This window comes from Manacus candei, unplaced genomic scaffold, assembly GCF_025592945.1.
Source record: "Manacus candei isolate 608988 ecotype Guabito, Panama unplaced genomic scaffold, ASM2559294v1 h1tg000024l, whole genome shotgun sequence".
In the NCBI taxonomy this organism is placed as follows: Eukaryota; Metazoa; Chordata; class Aves; order Passeriformes; family Pipridae; genus Manacus; species Manacus candei.
Genome location: NW_026138072.1, coordinates 5242397 through 5266387, shown reverse-complemented (window position 1 = coordinate 5266387; position 23991 = coordinate 5242397). Strand labels below are relative to the sequence as shown.

Genomic DNA, 23991 nt, shown 5'->3' with positions numbered 1-23991 from the left:
TTACTCTTGCACCTTTGTACCTGTTGGGTCTTTTTAGCTTTAGATATTTCATACAAGTTGAATAGGCTGTGAGTGTTACTTGTTACAGTAGTTAAGCACTCCAGTGCATGACTTTGGCATGAATCTTACAACAGCTTTCTATTTAGAAGCTTCATTTGAATGTACTAGAGATTAGGTTACAGACCTGAGCGACTGTTTAGAATGTGAAAAAGTGCAAAGGAAATGTTTAATTATTTCTCTAGCATATGAATGATCTGTTACTTTTAATGTTGAATATTTCTTTGAAAATTCAATGAGTGTTTGTATTTTTAGTTCAGACTGCGAATTTCTTACAAATCTGCATAATTTTAATGAAAAACAAATTTTTTTTCACACTGTTCCTTGGTTTGAGAAGGAAAAATACAAAGTGCATCTTTACTAAAAGGCAGTTTCATAAAAAGTATGTAGTAGGATGATATTTTTACATTTAGAATGTTTCTCTGTCCTCTTTTTGCTGCTTATAACTTGATTCAGGAAGCTGAACTTGTGATACTTAGAACAGTTTACCTCTTTGTTACCAAGTAAATGGAATTCAGTTCTACAAAGCATGTTTTAAAAGCTTTTACATATTTTACAATCAATTATTTGCGACTTTTTCTTTGCGTAAGTGATTTTAAAATTAATAATTTGTTTTGTCTGATACAGAAATTGTAGTTGCTGAAAGTGTTGTTGTCATTAAGAAACTGCTGCAAACCCAACCAGCACACCATGGTGAAATTATTAAGCACATGGCCAAACTCCTGGATAACATTACAGTGAGTATTTGTTCACACTGTCTTATTTTCCTTGTTGACAGATAGTGAAATTTTTATGTCCTTTGAATTTGTGCTACAAATGGAAATAAGTATATTAGAGAAATACAACATAGTTTTTAATTTTTAACATAAAATATGGTGTTATGTGATTTTAAAGAAAAGGAAATAGAAGCTGTCAGGTGGCATCTGTTTGTGCCTTAGACCTGGGAAGTGATTTTTTGAAAGAGATCCCTGGAAATGTTGAGTGTGTCAACATTTATGAGTATGTTATGCCAAGATGAATAGCAGCTTTAGAATGTGGAGTGCGTAAGTTGCAATGAAAGTAAGGACAAAGAAGCAGCTAACTTGAGGATTATCAGCCAGTTATGTTAGTGATCTGGAGTGGAGTTTAAAAAATTTTATTTTAAACCTTTTTCTCCAAAACACCTGAGCTTTCCATCATATCAGACATGCTGCTGTGAATGTGTCTTGAAGTTGCATTTTTATCTCCTGTGAGATTCTGTGGTATTTAACAGTAAAATTTGCATTATTTGCTATCATCTGTCTTTAGGTTTAATTGACCTTTAGGTATGCAAATAGCTATTGGCCAAATTCTCCACACAGTCCCAGTAACTGGTACAGCATTTAGTAGTCTATCCTAAATTAGAATATAGGGCTGATGACCATTAGCTACCTATTACATCATAAACCAAAGGTGACAGATTTTGATCTGTCAATAATTATTTTTGTGTAGAGCCTCTAAATAGGACTGTTTAGTTTCATAAAATTACACATTTATTGATGATGGAGCAATTTCTAAATCAGTGAATCTTCATTTCTCAGTAGCTGAATTTGGAAAACTTTGGAATATGAAAAGAAAAAGGAAGTGGTTCTTGGAAAAAATTGTTGGTTCATGTTACTGACAAATTAAATGAATCTTTGGCTCCTAACAGCTAATGATCAAACTCTTTAACTGATGTAAAGAAAAGAAATTCTACTGAATTGCTCATATAAAAAGAGGATATAAGATAATGCTGCTAATTACATATCAAAATAAGTATTACCTATTTTATAATAATCACCTGTGTTTTCAGAAAATTTGTGCAATATTTTGATTGATTATTACAGTCTCTTAAATAGTGTATGATCTTATTATAGACATCTTCTGTCACTTCACCAAATGAGTTTGTCATCTTATTTCCACGTATTGTACAGACAAAAATAGTTATTGTCTAAATATTCCATTTAACACTTAAAAGAGGTTTGTAGCTCTTTTATACAGTCAAAACTTCCAAATAAATACTTCAAGTTTTAAATAAAGAGAATATTTTTGGAAAAGAAAATCTTTCTTTAAGTTGAATAAGGGAGGCAGAAAGACATGCTGTACTTGAACTACTCATTGTTCTCAGGTTTTCCAGTATGAGGTTGTACAGAATATCAGAAAGTGGTAAGTAGTAGGAGAACAGTCTGTGGAACAGAGCAGTCATAGGAATAAATTAAAAATCAAAATCTGATTTTGAATCATACTACTTCTTTGAGAACAAAGCAGTGATAGTGATGCTGTAGGCTCTCCAAGGTGATTGTTTTATATCTTGTTTGACACTTTTCCATGTATTTTTTTTAATAACTTCAAGATATATATCTTTCTCAGTATGCTTCAGAATAAGTTTCGAAGAAGTTCATATTTATAATTTGAATGCCATATCATTATGTCTGAAAATGAATGTATTCCTTCACAGAATGGTTTGGGTTGAGAGGGACCTGTAAAGGTCATCTAGTCCAAACCCCCATCCCCTTACTTCTGTAAAGGCTGAGCGTATACATTTAGGAAGGAGAATATAATTACTGAGGATGTGAGTTTGAAATGTCAACATTTAATAAAGTATTACTGGAGTTCCTGAGATCTGCACCTGTACTTTAAACATTGCTCTTGGTAACAGTGGTTGTGAGTTGATGTAACACAATTGCCTTGAGATTTGTGTGCTGTAAGACACAGACACAAATCAAGGATTCTTGACCATTATAACATTGATATACGGTATATGTACATACATACACACTTGTATACACACTTACTTTGCACAGGGTTTTTTATTATGTGGGGGTTTTGGGGGGGGGTTTCTGACCTCTTCTGTTGGGTAAAGTATTAGGATTGAAACTTACGGTACCTACCCTATAGCTGTATGCAGGAGTCTTTAAAGGACTCTTGCATTTGGATGTAGGAGAAGCAACCAAATGATATGGTCTTGCATGAACTTGACAGAAACTAGAGAATGGGAGAAAATGACCAAAGAAATTATTTGTTGCTTTTTAGAGTTGAAATTAACTTAATACTAGGTAATACACAGCTGAAAGCATGAACAGAATTAAATACTTTTAAATCAAAAAGCTTTTAAGCAAAAAGTAAACTTTCTGATTGTTAGTTTGGGTAAATGGTAAACAACCTCTAAAATAAACAAAATTGGTGTAAACTCAGTGGAATACCTTAATGGATTGGTGCCTGAATTTCTCTCATTGATACTGTTATAAATTTCACTTGTGTTGGCCTGAGATTGTGATTGGCAATGTCGAAGTGCCTAAAAATCTTTCCTAGCAATGTTTCTTTCAGGTCATATACTTTACTGACATTCTTGTCTTCATCTTTTTCATCTACAGAAGTGTGGTGGGTTGACCCTGGCTGGACACCAGTTACCTACCAAAGCCACTCTGTCACTCCCCTCTGCAAATGGACAGGGGAGAGACAATACAATACAGGGTTCATGAGTTAAGAACCAGTAGAGATCACTCACCGATCACTGTCACAGAGAAAACAGACTTGAAGTGGGGATATTAATTGAATTCATTACTAACAGAATCAGTGTGTGATAATGAGAAGTAAAATAAGCTTCTGGAAGCTTCTCACAGAACCACACAAACCCAATACAAGAAACCATTACTGAGCTCTTGTAGACCACTGACTCTCATTTACAGTAAAGATTAAGTCTATTTCATCTTGCCCTTTGATTGATTGTTTCTTACATATTTGAAAAGAGTGATTATTTTTGTTCCTTTGCTTTTGTGTGTTTTTATTTGTGCCTTAAACTTTTATTCCAAGTGTGCCCAGCGAAAGATCTGTGATGCATGTTTTGTGTCTGGTATTTGTTGAGTACATAAACCTATGCCTAGTACAGCACAGTACAGCTTGATCCAGCTACACTCCAGCTCTTTCCTCCACACCCTTCAAAAGCTGTAACTGAAAATTGCATGTGTGATGGTGTCCTGAAGATATTAAACAAGAGAATAATTGGATCTCTTTAAAATTCTGGTTTTTAAAATCATAAAAACATTTCCATTTAGCTGTTAATATGTTAATGACATCATCACTGCTTTACAATTTAATGACTTGCTAAGTTGTGGACCAGAGATCTAAGCAATACTAGTTTGTGCTAGGTGTTCACTCTGTGATAGGCTCATGTGTATAGCTTTTAGAGTGACAGATTAAAAAATACACTTATGGGAAAGGGCCTATTCTTTTCTTTCACTTTCTCTTCTTGCTGTCAGTCTGACATTTCAAATCAACTTTATCCCTCTTTACATTTCTGATTCCAAGTAAAATTTAAAAAAATTGCTAGCTATGCAAATTTTCTTCTGGATGCAGAGAATTATATCTCATTTGCAATTTGAATATCTCCTCATTTTGTGATATGTGGATAATCAGAATTAGTGATTTTAAGCTGTACTGTAGCCTTATGTGGTTTGTGTTTAAGTTGAGAGATGAACTACAATAGTTTTTCAATTGTGCTGCTTAGAGCAATCTGTAAAATCTTTATAATAGCTTTCTCTAACTGCTGAAGGTAACCAGTTTTGCTTTGATGGGAGGGTCTGGCTGGTTTTTCTTTTTTATTTTTTAATCATTTATTTATTTTCCTTGAGACGGGTAATGGGTTGAAATGGTAGTAGAAACTGCCTCCTGGTCCTAAAGGCTTAAAAAGTGCACTTAACCACTTGCTCAGGGCATATGGAATAAAACATCAGGCAAAGTAATTTACAATCCTGTTTGCCTTTGAGGATAATGCAGAGCAGGGCTGAATAATGAAAGTATTATTTCCTGCATTTTTGTCAATTCAAGGTCCCTACTTAAGCTGTACTGGAAAAGGCAGTGAAGGTCTAGAAGGGGCTTCATTTCTTGTTTGCTGCTTTGAGTGCCCTGGAAACAACAGCTGCAGGATCATACACTTGATATTTCGTGGTTGAGAACTGGAAAACTTAAACAGGGAGAAAGGAGTCTGAAAATATTGTGTGATTTTGACCCCAAATGAATCCAGTGACACAGAAACATTGGGTTCATCAGTTCGACATACACTTTTCATTAAAATGGCTTCTGCTCAGGGTTTGATTCGAAAAGTCTCTAATTGATATTGATTCTTGTGGCACAAAATTGTGTTTAATATATATACGGTATTTACATAGTAAGGTAACCACCTTGTTAAAAGGCAGAGTCTCATGAGAAATTTCATCTGTCTTCCATTGTCACTATTTTTCAAATTAGACTTTGTTTAGTCTTTTTATTTAACATTCTAAAACTAGTTTATTACTCTGATAATTACATTTTGCAAACTGGGAAAAAACTTGGAGTAATACACTGTGCTTAAATGCACACTATTTAAATATATTTAAATACATTTAATTGTGGTTTTAAAGTGTAGTCCTGAGTTTGACTAGGAAAAGTACAATAGGGATGTTAGTGTTTCATAATTAATGATGTTCCTAAAATTGGTCTGCTATTTTTGCTTTATAAAAAGATAGTAATAGGAAAAGGGATGTTTCTAATAGGCTGCTGCCTAAACTATGGTACTTGTAGAATTCTAGTATTTTAACAAGTCTGTAATGAAATATTTTAGAAAAATAAATCTGCCATAATTGAAATCTGAAGTTGCCTATACATTCTTATTTAGAGGTATCTGTCTGTACAGCAGGCAACTTGAACTGCTCCAATACTGGAAAATTTAATGTACCACTCAATTACTATTCTTTAGCCCAATTTAAAATAATAGATTAGGTGTAAGGTCTTAATGCAGTGTAACCTTTGGAACATTAGAAATAACCTCTTTCCCTTCTGAAATCGGTGTACAGTAATGGCATCAGTCCTACCGTTTTGCAGACGAACACACTCTAACTGCATTTAAAGTTCTTATATGTAGCAGTTGTTTGCCTCTCTTGCGCTGTGAATTCCAAGACTATTTAATTTTTTTGTCAATTCACATTAAAAAATAATTTCAGTTAAACTGTCAAGTAGCTCCAAGTAAGACCTGTAAGAACCAAGTAAGAACTTTCTGATTGGAGTGTTTTCAATTAAGGTGGTAGATCCTATTCAGAAATTTAGAATTGTAGTTTTGAACTCCTGTCTCACCAAAATTCTATGTTAACTTGTCTTGGACATTTGCAAAAATATGAATCTTACTGTCATAAAATTTGGAATGAAAATGAAGGAAAGATAGCAATAGTGTTAAAGAAATCCATGTGCTTTTAAACTAGATAGACAGGATTTGAGAAAGGTGTATAGTTGGAAACAATTTCTGTATGAATATAGTAATATAGAAAACCCTGGCTTGTTTCAACATGATGTGCAGTGTAACCTGGTGGCAAGGATTCACAACCACACCTCAGAGGCTTGGATTGTGTTCCCGGTTGCCATCACCTTATACTGTGAACATGAACATGTTGCTTCTGTGTGCCTCTGTGTCCAAGCCTCCTCTCTTTGTCTCATCAACTTGTAACACGTGGTTTTTGGGGCAAAATCACGGTCTTATAATTGTACGAATATTCTACCTAACACAGTGGCCATATTGAACAGTTTTTAATTTCACTCTGCATTTCTCACATGGCAGTTGTCTTTAAATAGTATTTTGTGTAACTTATTATTGAACACAGACACATACAAGTATGCAAGTAGTCTGTGAATGTATTAATTTAAAATTCTCAATGTTTTTTCAGGTTCCAGTAGCCAGAGCCAGCATTCTGTGGCTCATTGGCGAGTACTGTGAGCGGGTTCCAAAGATCGCACCTGATGTTTTGAGAAAGACAGCCAAGAGTTTCACTAATGAAGACGACCTTGTGAAGCTGCAGATCTTAAACTTGAGTGCAAAACTGTACTTAACAAACTCAAAGCAGGTAAACCTAAACTCAGAATTGTATGTATTAGAGTCATGGTAGGTTTTGTGCAGTTTATGTAGATAAGTAGTGATTTCTTCTGTATACGTAACCAAAACTAGTTCATATTTTTGTATGAAGAAAAGCTGAACATCAGTTTTCAAGAAATCTAACAGACTAAATCTAACCATGAGTCTTTAAGTATGCCGGATCATAAATGTGATTTTTTGTTTCTTTCTTTCTTTGGGAAACTCAATTTTTCAATTCACATTAATGGGGAAGATTTGTAAACTGTATTAGTAATATCAGAGAGGAGATTTTCTGGATATGATTTGCTGTTTTCTGAAACTAAGACCAGAATTGTCAAGGAAATACTGTCATTTTGAACAAGAAGCTGCTCATTTTTTTATTCAGGATATCTAAAAGGAGATGCCAGTAAAAGGCCTTGTTTTGTTTTTCCATCAGTGCTTGTTTTAAAGATAGTTACTGCGTTCCCTTTTTCTATTTTTTAATATGTTTGTGTGTTTACTATTTCATTTTACTTAGTGGAGAAGGTTGGCTTTTGATATCTCTAGTAGTAAAGATAATCTAAAAATGTCAGATAGTACCAAATGGTGAACTTAGATCTCCAGGCAGTTGAATAATGTCTGTGAGAGGTGCCAGCTGCCTCATTCTTCTCAGTGACAGCACTGTGAACTCCATCACTCTCTGGCTATGAAATATAGTATTTTGACACTAATTTGTCTCTGTAATTCCAGTTACTGCTTTAAAAGGTTCTAAAATCAAAGATTTCTTTTTTCCACATGTAGAAGAAATATATTGTCTGAGATTTATACACTTTTCTGGGCTGCTAGACCTCTTTGTTTTACAACAGTTTGCACAGCACCCGATCTTGCATCTTCTCAGCTGTGGTGTCTTCTTGTTCCTTGATAGCTATATCCAACTACAGATGTGATCTGAGACTTTATTTTGTAGGGTGTGTGGAAGATGAACTGTCTCACCATGCACTCAGATAGGAATGAGTGCTTTGCTTATACAGTGTAAAATGGGGCAGTAACAAAATACTTCTTTCAGTCATTGCTCATCCTGCTGAAAATGCTGACTGAGATAAGGAAAGATTGGTTTGACTACCAAAACTGTCTTCTTTTAGCTCATTACATAATATTTAATAATTTTCCATATAGTTTTTTTTAATTTTCCATGTAAATTTTTCCACACCATATTTGGTGAAAAATCCATTGCCTACAAGGAGATGATGATTTTCGTGATGTTTTTTTCCAGTTTCACATCTTAATACATTTTAAACCATATACGTGTTGCATAACCCTTTATTCAAATAAAATACCACAGACATGGTATTTGTTCTCAGACAACTGCAAGAGAAGTGTAGGGAACAGAACAAAGGTCTCTATGTAACCTTTGTTGACCTCACCAAAGCTTTCGATACTGTGAACAGGAAAGGTCTGTGGCAGATTTTGGAACGCTTAGATTGTCCCCCCAAGTTCCTTAAAATGATCATCTCACTCCATGAGGATCAACACGGCCAAGTCAGATATGGCAATGCACTTTCTGAACCCTTTCTAATAACCAGTGGTGTGAAACAAGGCTGCGTTCTCGCACCAGCCCTATTCACAGTCTTTTTCAGCATGATACTCCAAAGGACCATGGCAGACCTCAATGATCAGGACGGTATCTACATCCGATACTGTACTGATGGAAGCCTTTTCAACCTAAGGCGACTGAAGGCCCACACCAAGACCTTAAACCATCTTGTCTGGGAGCTGCTTTATGCTGATGACGCCGCCCTTGTTGCCCACACGGAAGCAGCTCTGCAGCGTTTAACATCCTGCTTTGCAGATGCTGCTGAGCTCTTTGGGCTGGAAGTCAGCTTGAAGAAAACAGAAGTTCTCTATCAACCTACACCTCAGGAAGTCTTCCTTCATCCCCATATCACCATTGGCAAATCAGAGCTCAAATCAGTCCAGCAGTTTAATTACCTAGGTAGCCTCATCTCCTCGGATGGTAAGATTGACGGAGAGGTAGACAACAGGTTAGCAAAGGCATATAGAGCTTTTGGAAAGCTTCATAAAAGAGTCTGATGAAATAAACACTTGGAGAAAACTACAAAGATCAGTGTTGACAGAACCACAGTGCTGTCTACTCTCTTATACGGATCTGAATCATGGGTCATCTACCGCCACCACCTGCGACTCCTGGAACACTTCCATCAACGCTGTCTCTGTACAATCCTAAACATCCACTGGTCAGATTATGAGACCAATACATCTGTTCTAGAACAAGCAGCAATCACAAGTATTTAGACCATGTTGATGAGAACACAGCTGCGCTGGGCAGGGCACCTCTCAAGGAGGAAGGACCACCACCTCCCTAAGATCCTGCTTTATGGTGAACTTGCCACTGGCTACCGCAAGAGAGGAGCCCCAAAGAGAAGATACAAGGACTCCCTGAAACAACATCTCAGCCTGGGCCATATTGATCAACATAACTGGTCTACTCTGGCCTCCAGTCGGGAGGCCTGGAGACACACCATCTATAACGCTGCTGATGCCTTTGAGAAAGCATGCAGGATCACTCTCGAGGAGAAAAGACAATGCAGAAAGAACCATGGCCTTGCATAATTTACCACCTAAGGAGTCTTTCTGCTGTGCCTTTTGCAATTGAACATGCCTGTCTCGTATTGGCCTTTTTAGCCACCAACGCGCTTGTGACAAACGTGGGTAGAGCCCTTCCCGAATCTTCATTCGCAAAACCCAGCCATGACTGACTGACTGACGTGTTGCATAATCCTTTATTCAAATATAGTAATGATGATAAAGCAGAAGAAACTGTCTCCCGAGATGCCTACTGAATGACGATTTTCATCAAAAAGTGTTTTCCCCTTTAAGTTTTAGGTTGTGGAAAAATAATATCTCAGGTGGTCAAGGTATTTGTATAAAAATTCTAACAGTGTAGGTTGGTGACTCGTCTTGATTCAAAGCTCCTTTTAAACTAGAATACCATGAGTTTCCCTTTAGAAGCTGGCAACACTCTTCCTAAATCTACATCCTTATTTCCAGGAGTAATGCTTCTCTACTCACTCAGTATTACAAAGTTACTTTCTGGAATTACTTCTAAAAAGTAAAGTTTCTAAAAAAAGTCCTGCCTTTTTTCACTCCAGTTTTTAGAACTTGACGTCAAATCTTGTGCACATGATTGCTCAGTTACTGGTCTGCCTGTCTCTGCTCAACCTGTGTTTTCTGCCTTTATATTATATCCTACCATATTGTACTTCTATGAATACATCCAAAGTTAATGGAGTTGTGAAAATCTCAAAGCTACAATGTCACTTTATTGAAAAGTAGTGGTAGAATACCAAAGAGACGACAACCAACAGATGAAAAGAGCTCTTTCCTCAGGTGAGGGAAAGGCAGATTGAACTCATTTGTGAAGCCTTGTTTGGAGAAAAGCATGAAGTTCTGGAGGAAATAAAACTTGGTTATTTTATTCCCTTTCTCCAAATCTATTATTTTATTTGCTTGTGGTTTTCTTAGTCATATGTTCAAACACCTAGTGCAGCACATTTACAGGAATGCTTTTTAGTATTCAGGATTTTTATAATAATTTCCAGTATACTTTAAATCCTATGATCACCCCATGAACTTTCAAAGGCTGTTTATAATTTAAGGAAGAGTTTCAGATTCAATCCTATCTGTATAAATACGTAATAAAAGCAGACTTTCCTCTGGGTGTCTGTATTATTTGGTAAACTTGCCTCATCTTTTCAACACGTAGGGTCATAAAATCCTTATGGGTGTGCTAGATAGCTGTCTAAAGGGAGCTCATATAAGAGAAAGTGTTACCCAGAAAATATGCCATCTAGTTGCCTTGGATGTTTCTTGCCTATAGCAGGAAGAATAAAGAGATTTTGATTGGTTTCTGTTGCCTAATACAGTAGGACTCTCACCAGAGAAAGTCCCAAGTAGTTCTAGGGTGTAAATAGATATGTCAGTCGTAGTTAAGCACAATACCCTTATCTTTTGTGTCTGAAGAATCAAGTTACTGCAAGCTAATGATGTCAGAGTGGCTAGATAACTGTTTTCTCACTTTGCGAAGCCTCATCTGTTGGTAATATTTCTATTACAAAATTTTCAAGTGGGAATCTACCAAAAGGTTAATTGCTGCTAATATAGGATAGGCAATAAATTCTTAAATAGAACTGTTGTCACTAGAAAATTCTAGAAATGTTACTGAAGGATGACTTGAATGAATGCTTTTCACACTAGCCAAACCAAAATGTACAAAAAATAGTAATGGGTTCTAACAGTGTGGGGATAAAAAAAAAAATTCCCATATAGTATTATATATGTTCAGATAACAGCCAATATTGGCATATGGTAACAAATTTATTAGCTCATGGATCAGAATACTTTGTCACTATTCTAAGAAGCAGTCATGGTGTGCAGATTCTGTCATATTTCACCAAATTAGCATGCTTGCTCAAATGATTTTCAACTTATTATGGAAATTCCTTTGTTGGAGAGACTGATGTATATTCCTTAGTTTATTTTTCGTTTTTAATTTAAAATATTTTTTTATTAGCTACTTGCATGTAGAAAAGGTATTCTACTTCTTTGGTTGCATTGCTGTAAGAAAAATTTAAAAAATTTTCATGTTTCCTTGCTGTTTTCATGAAAACTACACTAGATGTGAAGCTTGCAAGGAGACTTCCTGAAGATACAGAACATTCTTCCATGTAAATTTATTGTGTATTTATCTGTATTGGATAGTACAGGAAAGGTGTCTTAGGGGACAGGAAAGGAAAAGGATCACGGAGAAAATGATTCCATTAAAGGAAATGCAGTCTTTCAGGATCGACTCTTCATCTGTCTAATTTGTCTTTTTCTAATTCCGTCAACACTCACTGAAAAAATGCCCACCATGCAAACAAGGCCCTAAACTTTTCCCATCCCTATAGCAATTCACAGGCTAAGACCACTGTGTTTTATGATCCGTTCTGCTGACCTTTCTGCCACATCAAGGAGTCTTGTCTTGTTTTGCAGAGAAGTGATGGCAAAAACTGCAGGAGGTATCCCTCATTTATTTTAATTCATGCTACCTGGGAACCCTCCCTTCCAATTCCATTTCGACTGAACAGCATAAGTCCTGCATGAGTGCAGATTACGTATACTCTGCTTGATGCAGTTGTTTAAAATTTTATACCCTCGTACAGAAATAGCTGCCAATAAGCTGTGAAATACATGTGGGAAAGTTTTACCTTTCCCAGAGCTAAAACAGTACCTTGGGGGGGAAAGATATGTTCTCATAGAACTGTTCTTGGGTGTCAGAGAGAAAAAAGAAACAAAAAATATTTCACTGAAAGGTTTTTTTGACTATGCTTTTACTATTACTCTAATGTAAAATGACTAGTTTCTTCAAATCTTTGTTGCCATTGATTATTTTGTGAAATGCTTGCATATATTGCTTTGTATGTGGTTAAAATTAAAACCAGTTTTTGTTTACTGTGTATTTCACCTACAGGAGTTAATCATTATTCTGAAAAAGTATTTTTACATCTCTAGAAAAAAACCTGTAACTTGCATACGCGAGTTGGAAGTTATTAAATGGAACTTCTTTTAGCAAATGACCTACAACAAAAATTTTTTTTATATGTATTTTTTCTTCTCACATGATTGAAACTGTGTTATTGTTGTAGCAATTGTATGATAAACAACATATATATGGAAACTTGTTTTCTTTTCTATAAAGAAAATAAATCCTTCATGATGATACATTCTTAACCCTGTGTTATGCATCCATTCTGAGTTGAAATACCAAAATTTACTTCCTTAGGATGGTATATTGTTTCTGTTCTTTTTCCTGTTTGCTTTTATATAAAGGAAGTGACCTACTTTTTTCAAATGTATTGAATGGATGCAAGTCAATTAAGCACTATTGTTCTGGTTACACTACATTATTTCTAAGATACTGGGAAAGTTTCCCTCCATTTTTATATTATTTTATTATCTTAAAAATTAACTGAATTATTAGAATTACTAAAGACATGTTAATATTCTGAGACATGAAATTAGGAAGCCCTATTATGCTGTAAAAACCTGTGATAGTATAAGTTGCTCTCTTACATAAATAAATAAATGACCGATATTACTGGAGGCTTTAAGCTTCAAGAAAAAAAATGGAAGAAGTCTTTCATCCTGGTTTTTAGAGGGCATCAGCAGCTTGCTTTTATGAAAAAGTAACAGCTAAATGCACTGCAAATAATTTGCAGTAATCCAGTTCAGTGATTCATGTGTCTGCTTTAATGGGTCATAATTCAGGATAAAGTAACTGAGTGCAGTCAGAGTGCAGACACTGCTTATGCCAGGGACAGTATCTCTTCATAAAACACACCTCAGCAGAAGCAGTTTGCCAGCCCCCTAATACCCTCTGATGTTTTGATGTCCTGCATATTTTTCCGATTAAGTTTTGAGTGCCATGTTTTTAGTTGTATTTCCACATTCATTATCCTCACGTAGACCCTTCAGCGGGTTTGCCATATATGATTATTTTTTTAATGATGCCTTTCTTTCCACTTCAGCAGTTTAATAATCTAGCACATGGCTGCTTCTCAGTACTCAGCATTCACCTCCCCAATACAGAAGAGGACATGTGCTTTGGCTGCAGAATTCCATTTGCAGCTTTAGAAATGCATATTCCCTATGGAGCAACATTTGTTTGACATAACCATTCATTTTTATTACCTCTTTAAATATGTTTATCCAGAGTTATCAATAATCATAAATAACTTGGATTCTGTTCTTGTCCTGTTTTTTTCCACAGACAAAATTGCTTACCCAGTATGTATTAAATCTCGGCAAGTATGATCAAAGCTACGACATCAGAGACCGTACAAGATTTATTAGGCAGCTTATTGTTCCGAATGAGAAGAGTGGAGCTTTAAGCAAATACGCCAAAAAAATATTTCTGGCACAGAAACCTGCCCCATTGCTTGAATCTCCTTTTAAAGGTATAACTGCCAAAACCATTTGGTAAATGTTCACTGTGTAAAGGAATGTAGCAGCTTATTCTATGTCAAATACTCTCACAAATTGTGTCACTTAGCAAATAGAAAAGATTAATATGCAAGGATACTCAGTCTACTTACTTGCTTTTCAGCAAGCAGGATTTGCATGATGCAAACACAGTGCATTTTTTTGATGATAAACCCTGACAAACTGATGCATTTTTATTCATGTGGATTTTAAATTTGATTTAAATAACAGAAGGTGTGTCTTTTGAGGAACACTAATCTTCAGTTTAGGAGAACAGCTCTAGTATTTTATCTGGACTTCATTAGAAGGTTGTTAATGTGAGTGTTGCAAATGTTTTATGAATCTGAAATAAATTGAATCTCAGTAGATTAGGTTTTTATTATTTTTCTCCAAAATCGTAATTTTTTCCTGTGCATTTTTCCTGTCTTTTTACATGTAAGATCCATTGTCTCTCTTCTCAAATTAAAAGGTTATCAGGTTATCTGAACTAAAAATACTCTGTTACTGTGACAATTTACAATTTTTGTTTTCATACTTACTTAGGTCTAGTTTTGGAGCTCTAAAAGGAGCTCCATTTTGAAGAAAAACTATTAAAATTCTGGATGTGTTTGTGCCAAGACATGTATATGGATTGTTTAACTGTGCTGTCATTCTTAATATTCACAGTAAAGTAATTTTTAGAGAAGCTACATTTCAGAGCAACACCTCTAAACACACTGACTGATTAGCTTTTTTATTGACCATTATGGGGGAGATTATCGTAATCTATGGACTGAAATCAGTTTTTTGACCTATGAAGAGCTTCCTAGTTTATATTTATTCCATGACATTTGAGGTAATACAATGGCAATTACCTTTAGCCCTGATTAAGATTGCTCTTTGTGGTAGAGCTCACGGTGTTTGTGTATTTCTCCTTTCCCCTCCCCCCTCATTTTTTTAATAGATCGGGATCACTTCCAGCTTGGCACCTTGTCTCACACACTGAACAGCCAAGCCATTGGCTACCTGGAACTGTCTGACTGGCCAGAGGTGGCACCTGACGCTTCTGTCCGAAACGTCGACGTGGTCGAGTCGGTACGTCGGCATCATTAAAAGTAACTTTGCTGAAGGCACTTGTCAATATAGAGTATTAGCCCAAAATACAAGTATTTAAATACTGTCTGTGTGCTGTACTGAAAACCATTGATTCATGGGAACATCTGTGTTGGTTTTTTTTTATCTTAGAAATGGAACAGTTGGAAGCTTGCACAATGCTTGCTCTTTTCAGTGAGAGAAGTGGATCAACTGTAGGCCACTTCTGCTTCACTTGTGGATTAAAAGGGCTTTTTTCACCTCCATCTCACTTCTGATTTCATATTTTTTATATTCTATATACTCAGCTGCAGTATGTTAATTGAGTGTAGGTGGACTACCAAACTAGGAGATAAGTGGAAGTTAATTTGTGTACAAATCCAAGGCTAAACAAAAAAAAAGGTAATACAAACAAAAGGCAGTAGCAGGGGGTTACATTATATAAAGTTCGGATGAGACCAAGGTTTACATTTAGGATAACCTGGAGAGAATTAAGGAAGTTTATAATAGGAAAATGTCATCTATTAGTGCACTAGTCATGTGTTGACATATAGGGCTGGTCCTCTACAGTTCTTTGTGACTGTAGTGTAAACTCTGAGGCAAAGTTGTGTTTTGGTACCAGAGCTGTGATTTGTATGTCAAGTATCAGAGTCCTACTAAAATGCCGGTGAAGGTTGTTGAACAGTAACAAAAACGTAAATGTACTGGTATATGCTGTGCTGATTGTGCTCCTGCATGCACAGAAAAGCACACAGTCCTTGTAATGAGCCAACTTCTGTAGTAAATTGTGAATGATTAATTTGCATAGATGATGTTAGGCATAGAATGGGTAGAGGAAATTCTAAAACATGAGTGTGACTTGCAGAAGCCAATGGACAGCAGTGTGGTAGAACAACCATTTCTCCTTAGAACTGTGATACTACATGTCTGCCTTCTTATATAGATTTCAGGAAAAGACGTGTTTGTGTACAAACTTCTGAAAGTTTTTATGGGAAGAATCTGAAGGTAATCAGCTCAAATAGAGGATTATAAATTGTAGGGTTGGCATGAAAGAATGTCTGAAGGTGCCTTTGTCCATAAAACTAAAAAGCATTGCAGAAAATTGATCAAATGGAGTAATCCATCTACAACATAGTGGAAAACATCTACCTCCAGCTATTTAAACCTCAAAACAAATGGGAAAGTCCTTCAGCCATGGGATTTTTTTTGTAAGTATTTTCTTTGGAGGGTATTTTGTTGTCATTAACTTTGCTGTGGTTCTAATACTGCATCTGCCTACACAACGTGTGTGAGGGAAACTGAGTTAAGCTGCAATGCGTAATTAAATTGTCATTTATATCCAAAAGAATATTGGCTTTTTAAGTGTCAGCTGATTTTGGTGTTCAACAGGAAACCAGTGTGTCTCTAGAGCTGTACACCCTTGCAGGTAATAATTATTGCTATTCAGAAGTTAGTCTTGTTCCAGATCAGAGCAGTCACTGAGGCAGACCTGTATCGCTCTGTTAATATAGTTGTCGGCCATTTTGGTTTTTTTCCTGTCCTGAGTTATTCCTTTGTTTCTCTAGTAGTATAGAGGTATATGGAAAGAAAAAAGGTCTGGGCAAAGTATTGCCACGTTTTGGCATTCTCTTGGTTGTAAGAATTACTTTTATTTGGGGAATTGCAATGGAAGTGAAATATAATTCCTTTGTGGCTACCTACGGAGTCCACATTCTGTTTTCCACTTAAAACTTGGGATGATAAAGATGGTGACTAGCCCTATTTACCCGTAATTCTAGTCAGTCAGCTGGATCTAGAGATAAAACTCTCAGACTTTGTGTTCTTTTGGCATAGAAATTAATTTATTGTTACTGATGCTTTTAATCTGCCTTAGTAAATCTTTTTCTAGACTCTCTAATAGACATATCTCACCTTTTGTAGTATGTACAAAACTTCTAGTTCTCCTAATTGTGGAAAATAAGAGAAGTTTAATAATTTCTCTTCACTTGCTTAGATGATTTATTTAGAAACTGCTCAGTACTACTACTGTGAGTGTTATGCTTTGATATGTGTATATATTTGTATTGCTGGTTGCAAAAGTAAATGTAAATTGAAATTTATTTACAGGCAAAGGAATGGACTGGAATTCTAGGTAAGCCAAAGAAGGAGAAACCTACTGAAAAGTTCTACTCTGAATCAGAAGAGGAAGAAGATGAGTCTACCAGTACGAGTTCATCAGGTAAGTGTTTGGATCTCCACTGCCTGGAGAACTGTATCTTCAGAACTGGCTGCTACATTAAAAAAAATGGAAAAAATGCCAAAAAAAGCCAGAGCTATGTGTAAAGTCAGGAAATGAGGGGAAAAATTTTACATTCACTGCATGAGTTGGCCTTTGCTTTGTTTCCTAGTTAAAAAAGCTAGCATGCTATTTTCATCCTGCTTTGAGTCAAGTGTAAGTAGTAAGAGTCTATAACTCCAGTTAAAACTGAAGGCACCTAGCTCTTTACAGGAAGAGTGCCCATGTACTTGTCTTTAATGCTTTTTGGAATCTGTTGGTGGTGAAGTCCTGTTTTGATAGCTTGTGCTGCTGTGTTGCTAAATGACCAGACTTCTTTAATTGTGTAGTCTTTTTGTGGGATTTATTCAGCAAACTGTTTCAGTATTTCTCTCAAATTCTACATAACGTTTTCTGTTTATTTTAATGGGGATGATGACGAAGAGTATAACAGCTGCTTATCAATTTCAGTTAGCAAAGGTTCTTTTAACCCTTAACTTTTAACCCACTTATTGCTAGATCAGCAGTTCCCCAAGGCAGACATTTCAGAAGATGTTAATATACTTCAGATGTAGTAAAGATTGTAATTCTCCCAGGTCCAGACCTTAGACATAGAAAATGTTTAACATTAGAGACATAAAAGAATTATTGGCATCTAGTTGAATGGAAGAGGGACACCTTAAAATCTGAATATGGAGCTGCTTCCTTCCTATTCTTAAACTAAGGAAATATGTAGAAGCATTTAAGAACTATATCACTGAAATTAAAGATTTCTGCAGCAATAAAAGTATATATTCACTTCAGATATTTGAATATTTGGTAACTGTATGATTAATTAGAGGATGAATAATTTGTTTAAAACAGTGATTCAATCATAGTCACTATGGGTATTCAAGAACAGATTATCTAATTAACCAGTTGTTTGAAAAGATTTTGCAGCTAAGTGAATGTATAGATTAGAAAATTTGAGGTCACCTCCAGCTCCTAATGGGGTTATGTAACTTTGAAGAATCCACATGCAATTAATTTATTATTAGATTTTTTAATTTGATAAAGTATATAATACTGTAGGCTGAAGAGGGCAGATCTTTAACTAACAAAATTTTGCGAATGTAAGGGGAAAGTGATTTTCTTGCCTGTTTTTGACACAGGGTAAATAATGATAAAGCTTACAATTGGATTTTAAAATACTAAACCATTGTTTAATTTAAAACAAACTTGGATACCTAAAATACTATTTATTTAAGATATTGAGACTGAAATTTTAAGGGTTGTTTGTATTTCAGGGAGTGAGTCTGGCAGTGAAAGCGAGAAGGAAGATAAAGAGGAAGGCAGCACTGATGAGACTAGTGGGAGTTCCTCTCCCAGTGAAGAATCAACTGACAGTGATTCAGACAGCAAAGAAAATACAGCAAAGAAAACATCTAGAGCTGCCAATGAAAGGTAGGTATACATTTGTATGGGTTTTATTTTTGTGATACTAGCTGTTAAAGCACTCTTCGTGTAAGCAGTCTACCAAGCCTTTAATTATATTTTTTTGGGGGTGTTTTGGCCAAGGAGTGATGTCAGTATATGTGAGTAATAGTCAGTGTATGAACTGGGTTCATATTTTTGTTAATCAGACTATTCTTATGTTTGGAATTAATTTCTGACTTCAGTAGAATCTTGGGTGGCTTTTTGAAAATTGAGGTAACCTTGGGAGGCTGAATCAGTGATCAAACAGTTGCGTGAAACACTTAATTACCTTTCGCAGCAATTTTGCTGAGAGCTAAAATTAAGTCCTTCAACACTTTGCCATTATATAACTAAGACAATTGATTTTTCTAAATAATGTTATATTAAAAAGATTATGATCCAAATATTAGAGGCAAGGGCTGTGAAGGGAAACGGTCATAAGATATTTAAGTGTTAGTGCTTTTTAAGATTGCCTATTATCAACAGCATTATCATGTATTAAAGTATCATTAAAATTTTGAGTAATTGGGGCTAATACCTTGGATTGTATGAATCTGTTTCTTCCACTGCTGTCAGCAAGTGGCCTCTGCAGACACGATCGCCCTTTACTCTGTAGTCTGCTGCCAGCTCACTTGATGAGTTTGCAGCTCAGCTCAGTCGTGGCTGACAGCGCTGATTGGGGCACCGTACACACTCTGCTCCTTTTATTACAGACAGTAATTAAAGCAGCTCGCCTTGCCACTTCCATAACAAACACAGCATAATGCCCTAATTATGACTTTATTAATTTAAGTCAGGATTTAATGATTTTAAAAGTGATTTATATTGTTTTTCCTGTTCAGAACAAATGAAATCTGTAGGTTAAATTAATACAGGCTTTTCATCATCGCAAAGTTAAAAAGCTAGTTACCAGTAAATTCTTTTCATTAGAATAACATCTGAAATTTTAAGCAGTAAGATAAACAATGATTACCCATCAAAACTGGTTGATGTGCAGTAAAGTAACATTTTTAATCTTCAAATCTAGTTTTAAAGCTAAGATAAATTGTTGAAAAATAACTTCATTTGTATAATGAGTTCAGAACAACTTATTTGTTGATGCAACTACAACTTCTGTTCAATGGCAGTGAAAGAAGTGTAGATAATTTTGTCAGTACCAGTCATGAAGAAACTTTGAACAGTATATGCTAGTGAGTTTTTGTTTAGTTCATTGACCTCAAACAAGTTTTTAAATGTTGTCATATTGAAACATAATTTTTTGATAAAACCAATTTTTCACTGTGATTTTAACAATCAGATTTGCTCCATTAGACTGTTTTTGTGAAGTGTACCATTGCTCCATTTTTAGCTTTGCAAGCTTAAAATTTGTTGCTTTCAGAAAAGAATGCTTTTGACTAAAATATCGAGAGTTGATTTCAACTTCAGTTATATGTGTAGGCATTATTAGCATGGTCTAAATGTTTATCTTGATTTTCAATAATTTTGATTACATTTGATTTAGGCAGTTGAGTCCTGGGAAGTTCTTGGGAGGAGGAAGACTTTACCCTAATTATTTTGCTTTCTGTTGTGTTACATTTTTCAGTTCTCCTTCTTTGCATTTTTTTCTTATAAAAACATTGAAATCTCAAACAGTAATGCAGCACAGTACATTATTTTGTACTGCTCCTAAAGCTAAGCAAAAATGTATAACAATTTAATTTGAGTCCAGAGGGATTCTTAATAATTGAGTGGTCTGGATTTGTTTAATTACTGTTGACCTTGTTACCCTTCAAGCACTTCAGTAACCAATTTATTGTCTTGGGAAGGAAGCTTAAACAGGTAGTGTATGAAACACCTGATTTGAAAGTATAAAATGTTTGCTTGCAAATCCAAGAACAGAGAGGGTTTCTTTGTATGCAGTGTTAGTTTTTCTGCTCCATGATAACTACTAGAAAACAATCCTAATTTCCTGTGGTATTTCTAGGTAGTAACTCCCCCTGAGACAAAAAGGTAATCTACCAGTTGGTAGTTAGAGTATGATTAGACACGAACAAGCCAGATAATATTCAGTAGCTGTTAGCACAGAGCAACATAACTCAACATGGCCAGGGTGAATGGAACTTTACTGTGTGAAGAATAGTCTCCAAAGTCCATTATCTGTAAGGTATTCAATGTGACCAAGGGTATCAGAAGATAACAACTCTTGGTATAAACTCTTTAGTGAGTTGAAATATTTGTAGACACTGTAGGTATTATTTGTAGATGGTATGGTTTGATTTAGAAGAATTAACAAAGGAATAAACTAAATGTATTGATTTTCTTTTAAACAATATTAATTTACAAAAACTTAACACATCATTCTGTTAATCATAGGTGGAATAATATGAAAGTGTCTTTGTATATATATTTCTGCACTTCTTTCTGCAGTGTTGCAAGCTGGATGCATGCAAATTGTTAATATTTAATGTGTTCACATTTTGTTTGGCTGTTTTGCTGGTTCAGATTATATGTGATGTTGTGTAGCTTGATAGAACAATTTTGAGTACCCTTAAAAAAGTGACTGCTTCATTCATAGCTGAGTTTTTTATCATGAAGCAATACTGACTTAAAACTCATTTAATAAAACTTTGAAATGTTGATGTAGGATATTGCCTAAAAAGATTTCTTTTGTGATTTTACATGTCTCTTAACATTTTTTTAAATATAAAGTGATTCAGAAGATATTAAAAAGAAGGCAGAGGGAATCTCCAAGAAGAGAAGCACATCCAGTTCCTCTGATACAGAGTCCTCTTCATCAGAAGAAAGTTCTTCAGGCTCCAAATCAGAATCAGACTCTAAAAGTGACTCTGAGCCTGGAAAACCTAGAAGTGCTACCTCTACTAAGGTTAGTAAGATAACATATATTTTTTAAAAACCTCTATGAAATATTAAAACGTTAACTGTCTATACATGTTTCTTTCTGTGGGAATGGAGATAGGTAGTCATTTTATGCATATCAAAATCATGAAAAAAAATTTTTGACTTCATAAAAAGACCAATCCCAAGGTAGTTTTATAGTTAAATCCAGTAAGAGTATTTTTATAATAAAAAGCATATTTCTGTTTAAATTCCATTATATTTTTACTCCAGATAGATGAAGAAGAAAATAGAATCTAATTATTTTTTATAGACAGAATGTAATATTTTTTCTAATAGTCTATTATTCTTATGTAATAGAATTTAATTATTTTTCATCTATTTTTAGGTTACTATTAAACTGGTGAAAGCTTAGTACGTAGGTGTTAATGACTGTTTTATTAAAATGGAATCTTACAGTATAATTACTGCTGGACCTGGGTCTGATAGAAAAGAAAACGGAGAAACAAGTGTTAGTACATTGTCTGTTAAGAGTTTGAGGACATTCTAGTAGAAACACTAGCTTTGTTTTAAAATTTCCTGTGAAAATTAAAAATAGTGCAGTTAATGAATCTATAATAGAGGTGTATACATAGGTTAGTAGAATTAATATTCTTAATGAGAAATTAACTTTTTATTGCTGTGTTTGGTAGCTTTCAAAGAGTTCTGCTACTTCAAATTCCATTAGCTTTCTTAAAACATGCATGAAGTAGCAAGCTTTCAAATATGTCTTTTTTTTAACTGGACTTGGAAATATGTGAGGATGCAAAAATGCACCACAGAGCCATTTATGTGTCAGTTAAGTTTTAATTGCTTACTTTAGTGAAGCAAAAGAGCTTAACAGTTCATTAGAATCAAGCTAGCATTATAGAGCTAAAGCTAATAGCAGTGAATTGGTTTCTGTTTCCCTACCTACTTTTCATTTAAAAAATAAATAAATGAGGAACTTTATGCTAAACCCTTTATGGTAGAAGAGTAAAAGCATTTCTGAAACCTATTTTTCTGTTACAAAATACTTCTTGTGCATTTCTTTCTGTATTTTTATAAAAAATTTGAAGGGTAAAATTGTAGCTCAGAAGTTTCCGTTTTAATACTGATGTGTGGTATTGAAAATCAAGTGAAATGCTGATGCATTTTAAATTAAACCAAGACATTTCAGTCAGAACTGCTGTATTAGATTGCTGAATAGTCAAAATAGACATTGTTGCATTTGATGCAATTGTAGAAGCTGGTGGACAGGTGTGTTTTGAACAGTTAAGAGAGAAGGCCATAACTTCATAAAGCTGTTTCAGTGTGCATTTCCTTTAGTTGAGAAGCTAAAGCTATCTGTGTTTCTAAATCTTGAGCTTAGGTTGCACATGGTCTTTGTTTTGTAACTTTATGGGTCTGTCTAGGAGCTCTGAGTTGTAACCTTAGCTTTTCCCTTCTTCAACCAAGTAGAAAAATGATGAAGTGAGGCTGTAGCATTTGAGCAATGGAGGTGTGTTTTCATGGTTTGATCGTTGTTTCCTGCCCAAATACCACACTGGGTAACACATCTATGTTGAAGTTTTTTCTAGTAGAGAAGCTAGACTGCATCTTGCCAAAAAATGGTAGCATAAAATATATAACCTAAATCCTCTTAGAATAAACTGCTTTGATGCTAAACGGTACATGAATTAGTTATAACAGTTTGTAGCTTCTCATATCAGCACAGTATTTTTTCACCAAAAAGTGATACTCTTATGTACTTAGTTCTGAACAGCCACTGCAAAACCATATTCAAACAGTAGTATCTGCTCTTTGCTGCATTTGTTCATTTTTCTCAGGGTATCAACACTATGAACATAATTTCCTTCACTAGTTTTTTAAACTATCTGGTTCTTTCATACAGTATGTGAGGATCGTATATATTTTAAAACAGCAGTCGAGAATATGTGAAGTCAAATATACTGAATATGAGAACTGGAATGTCGAAGAAGCTTGGGATTGAATTGTTGAAGTCAATGGAAAATTGTCAAGGCCTTGGATTTTAAGAGAAAAGAACTTTGCAGTAGTTCTGAAGTCTTATTTGATTAAGAAGCACCTAAAAAGAAATGTGTTAGGAACAAAAATTTTTGAACAGTTGACAGAGGATTTGGTCAGAGTAGAGTCAAAGGGTAGAGCTGAAAAATTGCAGAGCTTTTAAACATCACAAAAGCATAATAAAACAAACAGCAGTGGGTTTTTATGCAGGACAGAAAAAAAAGAAGCAAGGAGATCATGGAAAAGTAGTGTAGAGCGCAGTATGCAAAAGCTAAATGTTTATGTTTTCACTAAAAAATTAACACATTTATTATAAGAGCAACAAGCTATGGCTGATGGGCTGCAAACAGCAATGGTCATGTGTGAAGAGGCAGGGGGGTAG

At 35.0% G+C, this 23991-nt stretch overlaps 1 protein-coding gene across 3 annotated transcripts in view; it reads left to right on the top strand.

The window, feature by feature from the left end:
* Positions 1–23991, top strand: part of AP3B1 (adaptor related protein complex 3 subunit beta 1) — a 148811-nt gene that overhangs the window by 64129 nt on the left and 60691 nt on the right. For all 3 annotated transcript variants that reach the window (XM_051788095.1, XM_051788094.1, XM_051788096.1), the window contains exons 14-20: positions 685–794; positions 6747–6923; positions 13740–13926; positions 14895–15025; positions 17129–17240; positions 18563–18719; positions 21420–21594. In XM_051788095.1, coding sequence (XP_051644055.1) covers positions 685–794; positions 6747–6923; positions 13740–13926; positions 14895–15025; positions 17129–17240; positions 18563–18719; positions 21420–21594 — 1049 coding nt within the window. The remainder of the gene's footprint in view (positions 1–684; positions 795–6746; positions 6924–13739; positions 13927–14894; positions 15026–17128; positions 17241–18562; positions 18720–21419; positions 21595–23991) is intronic.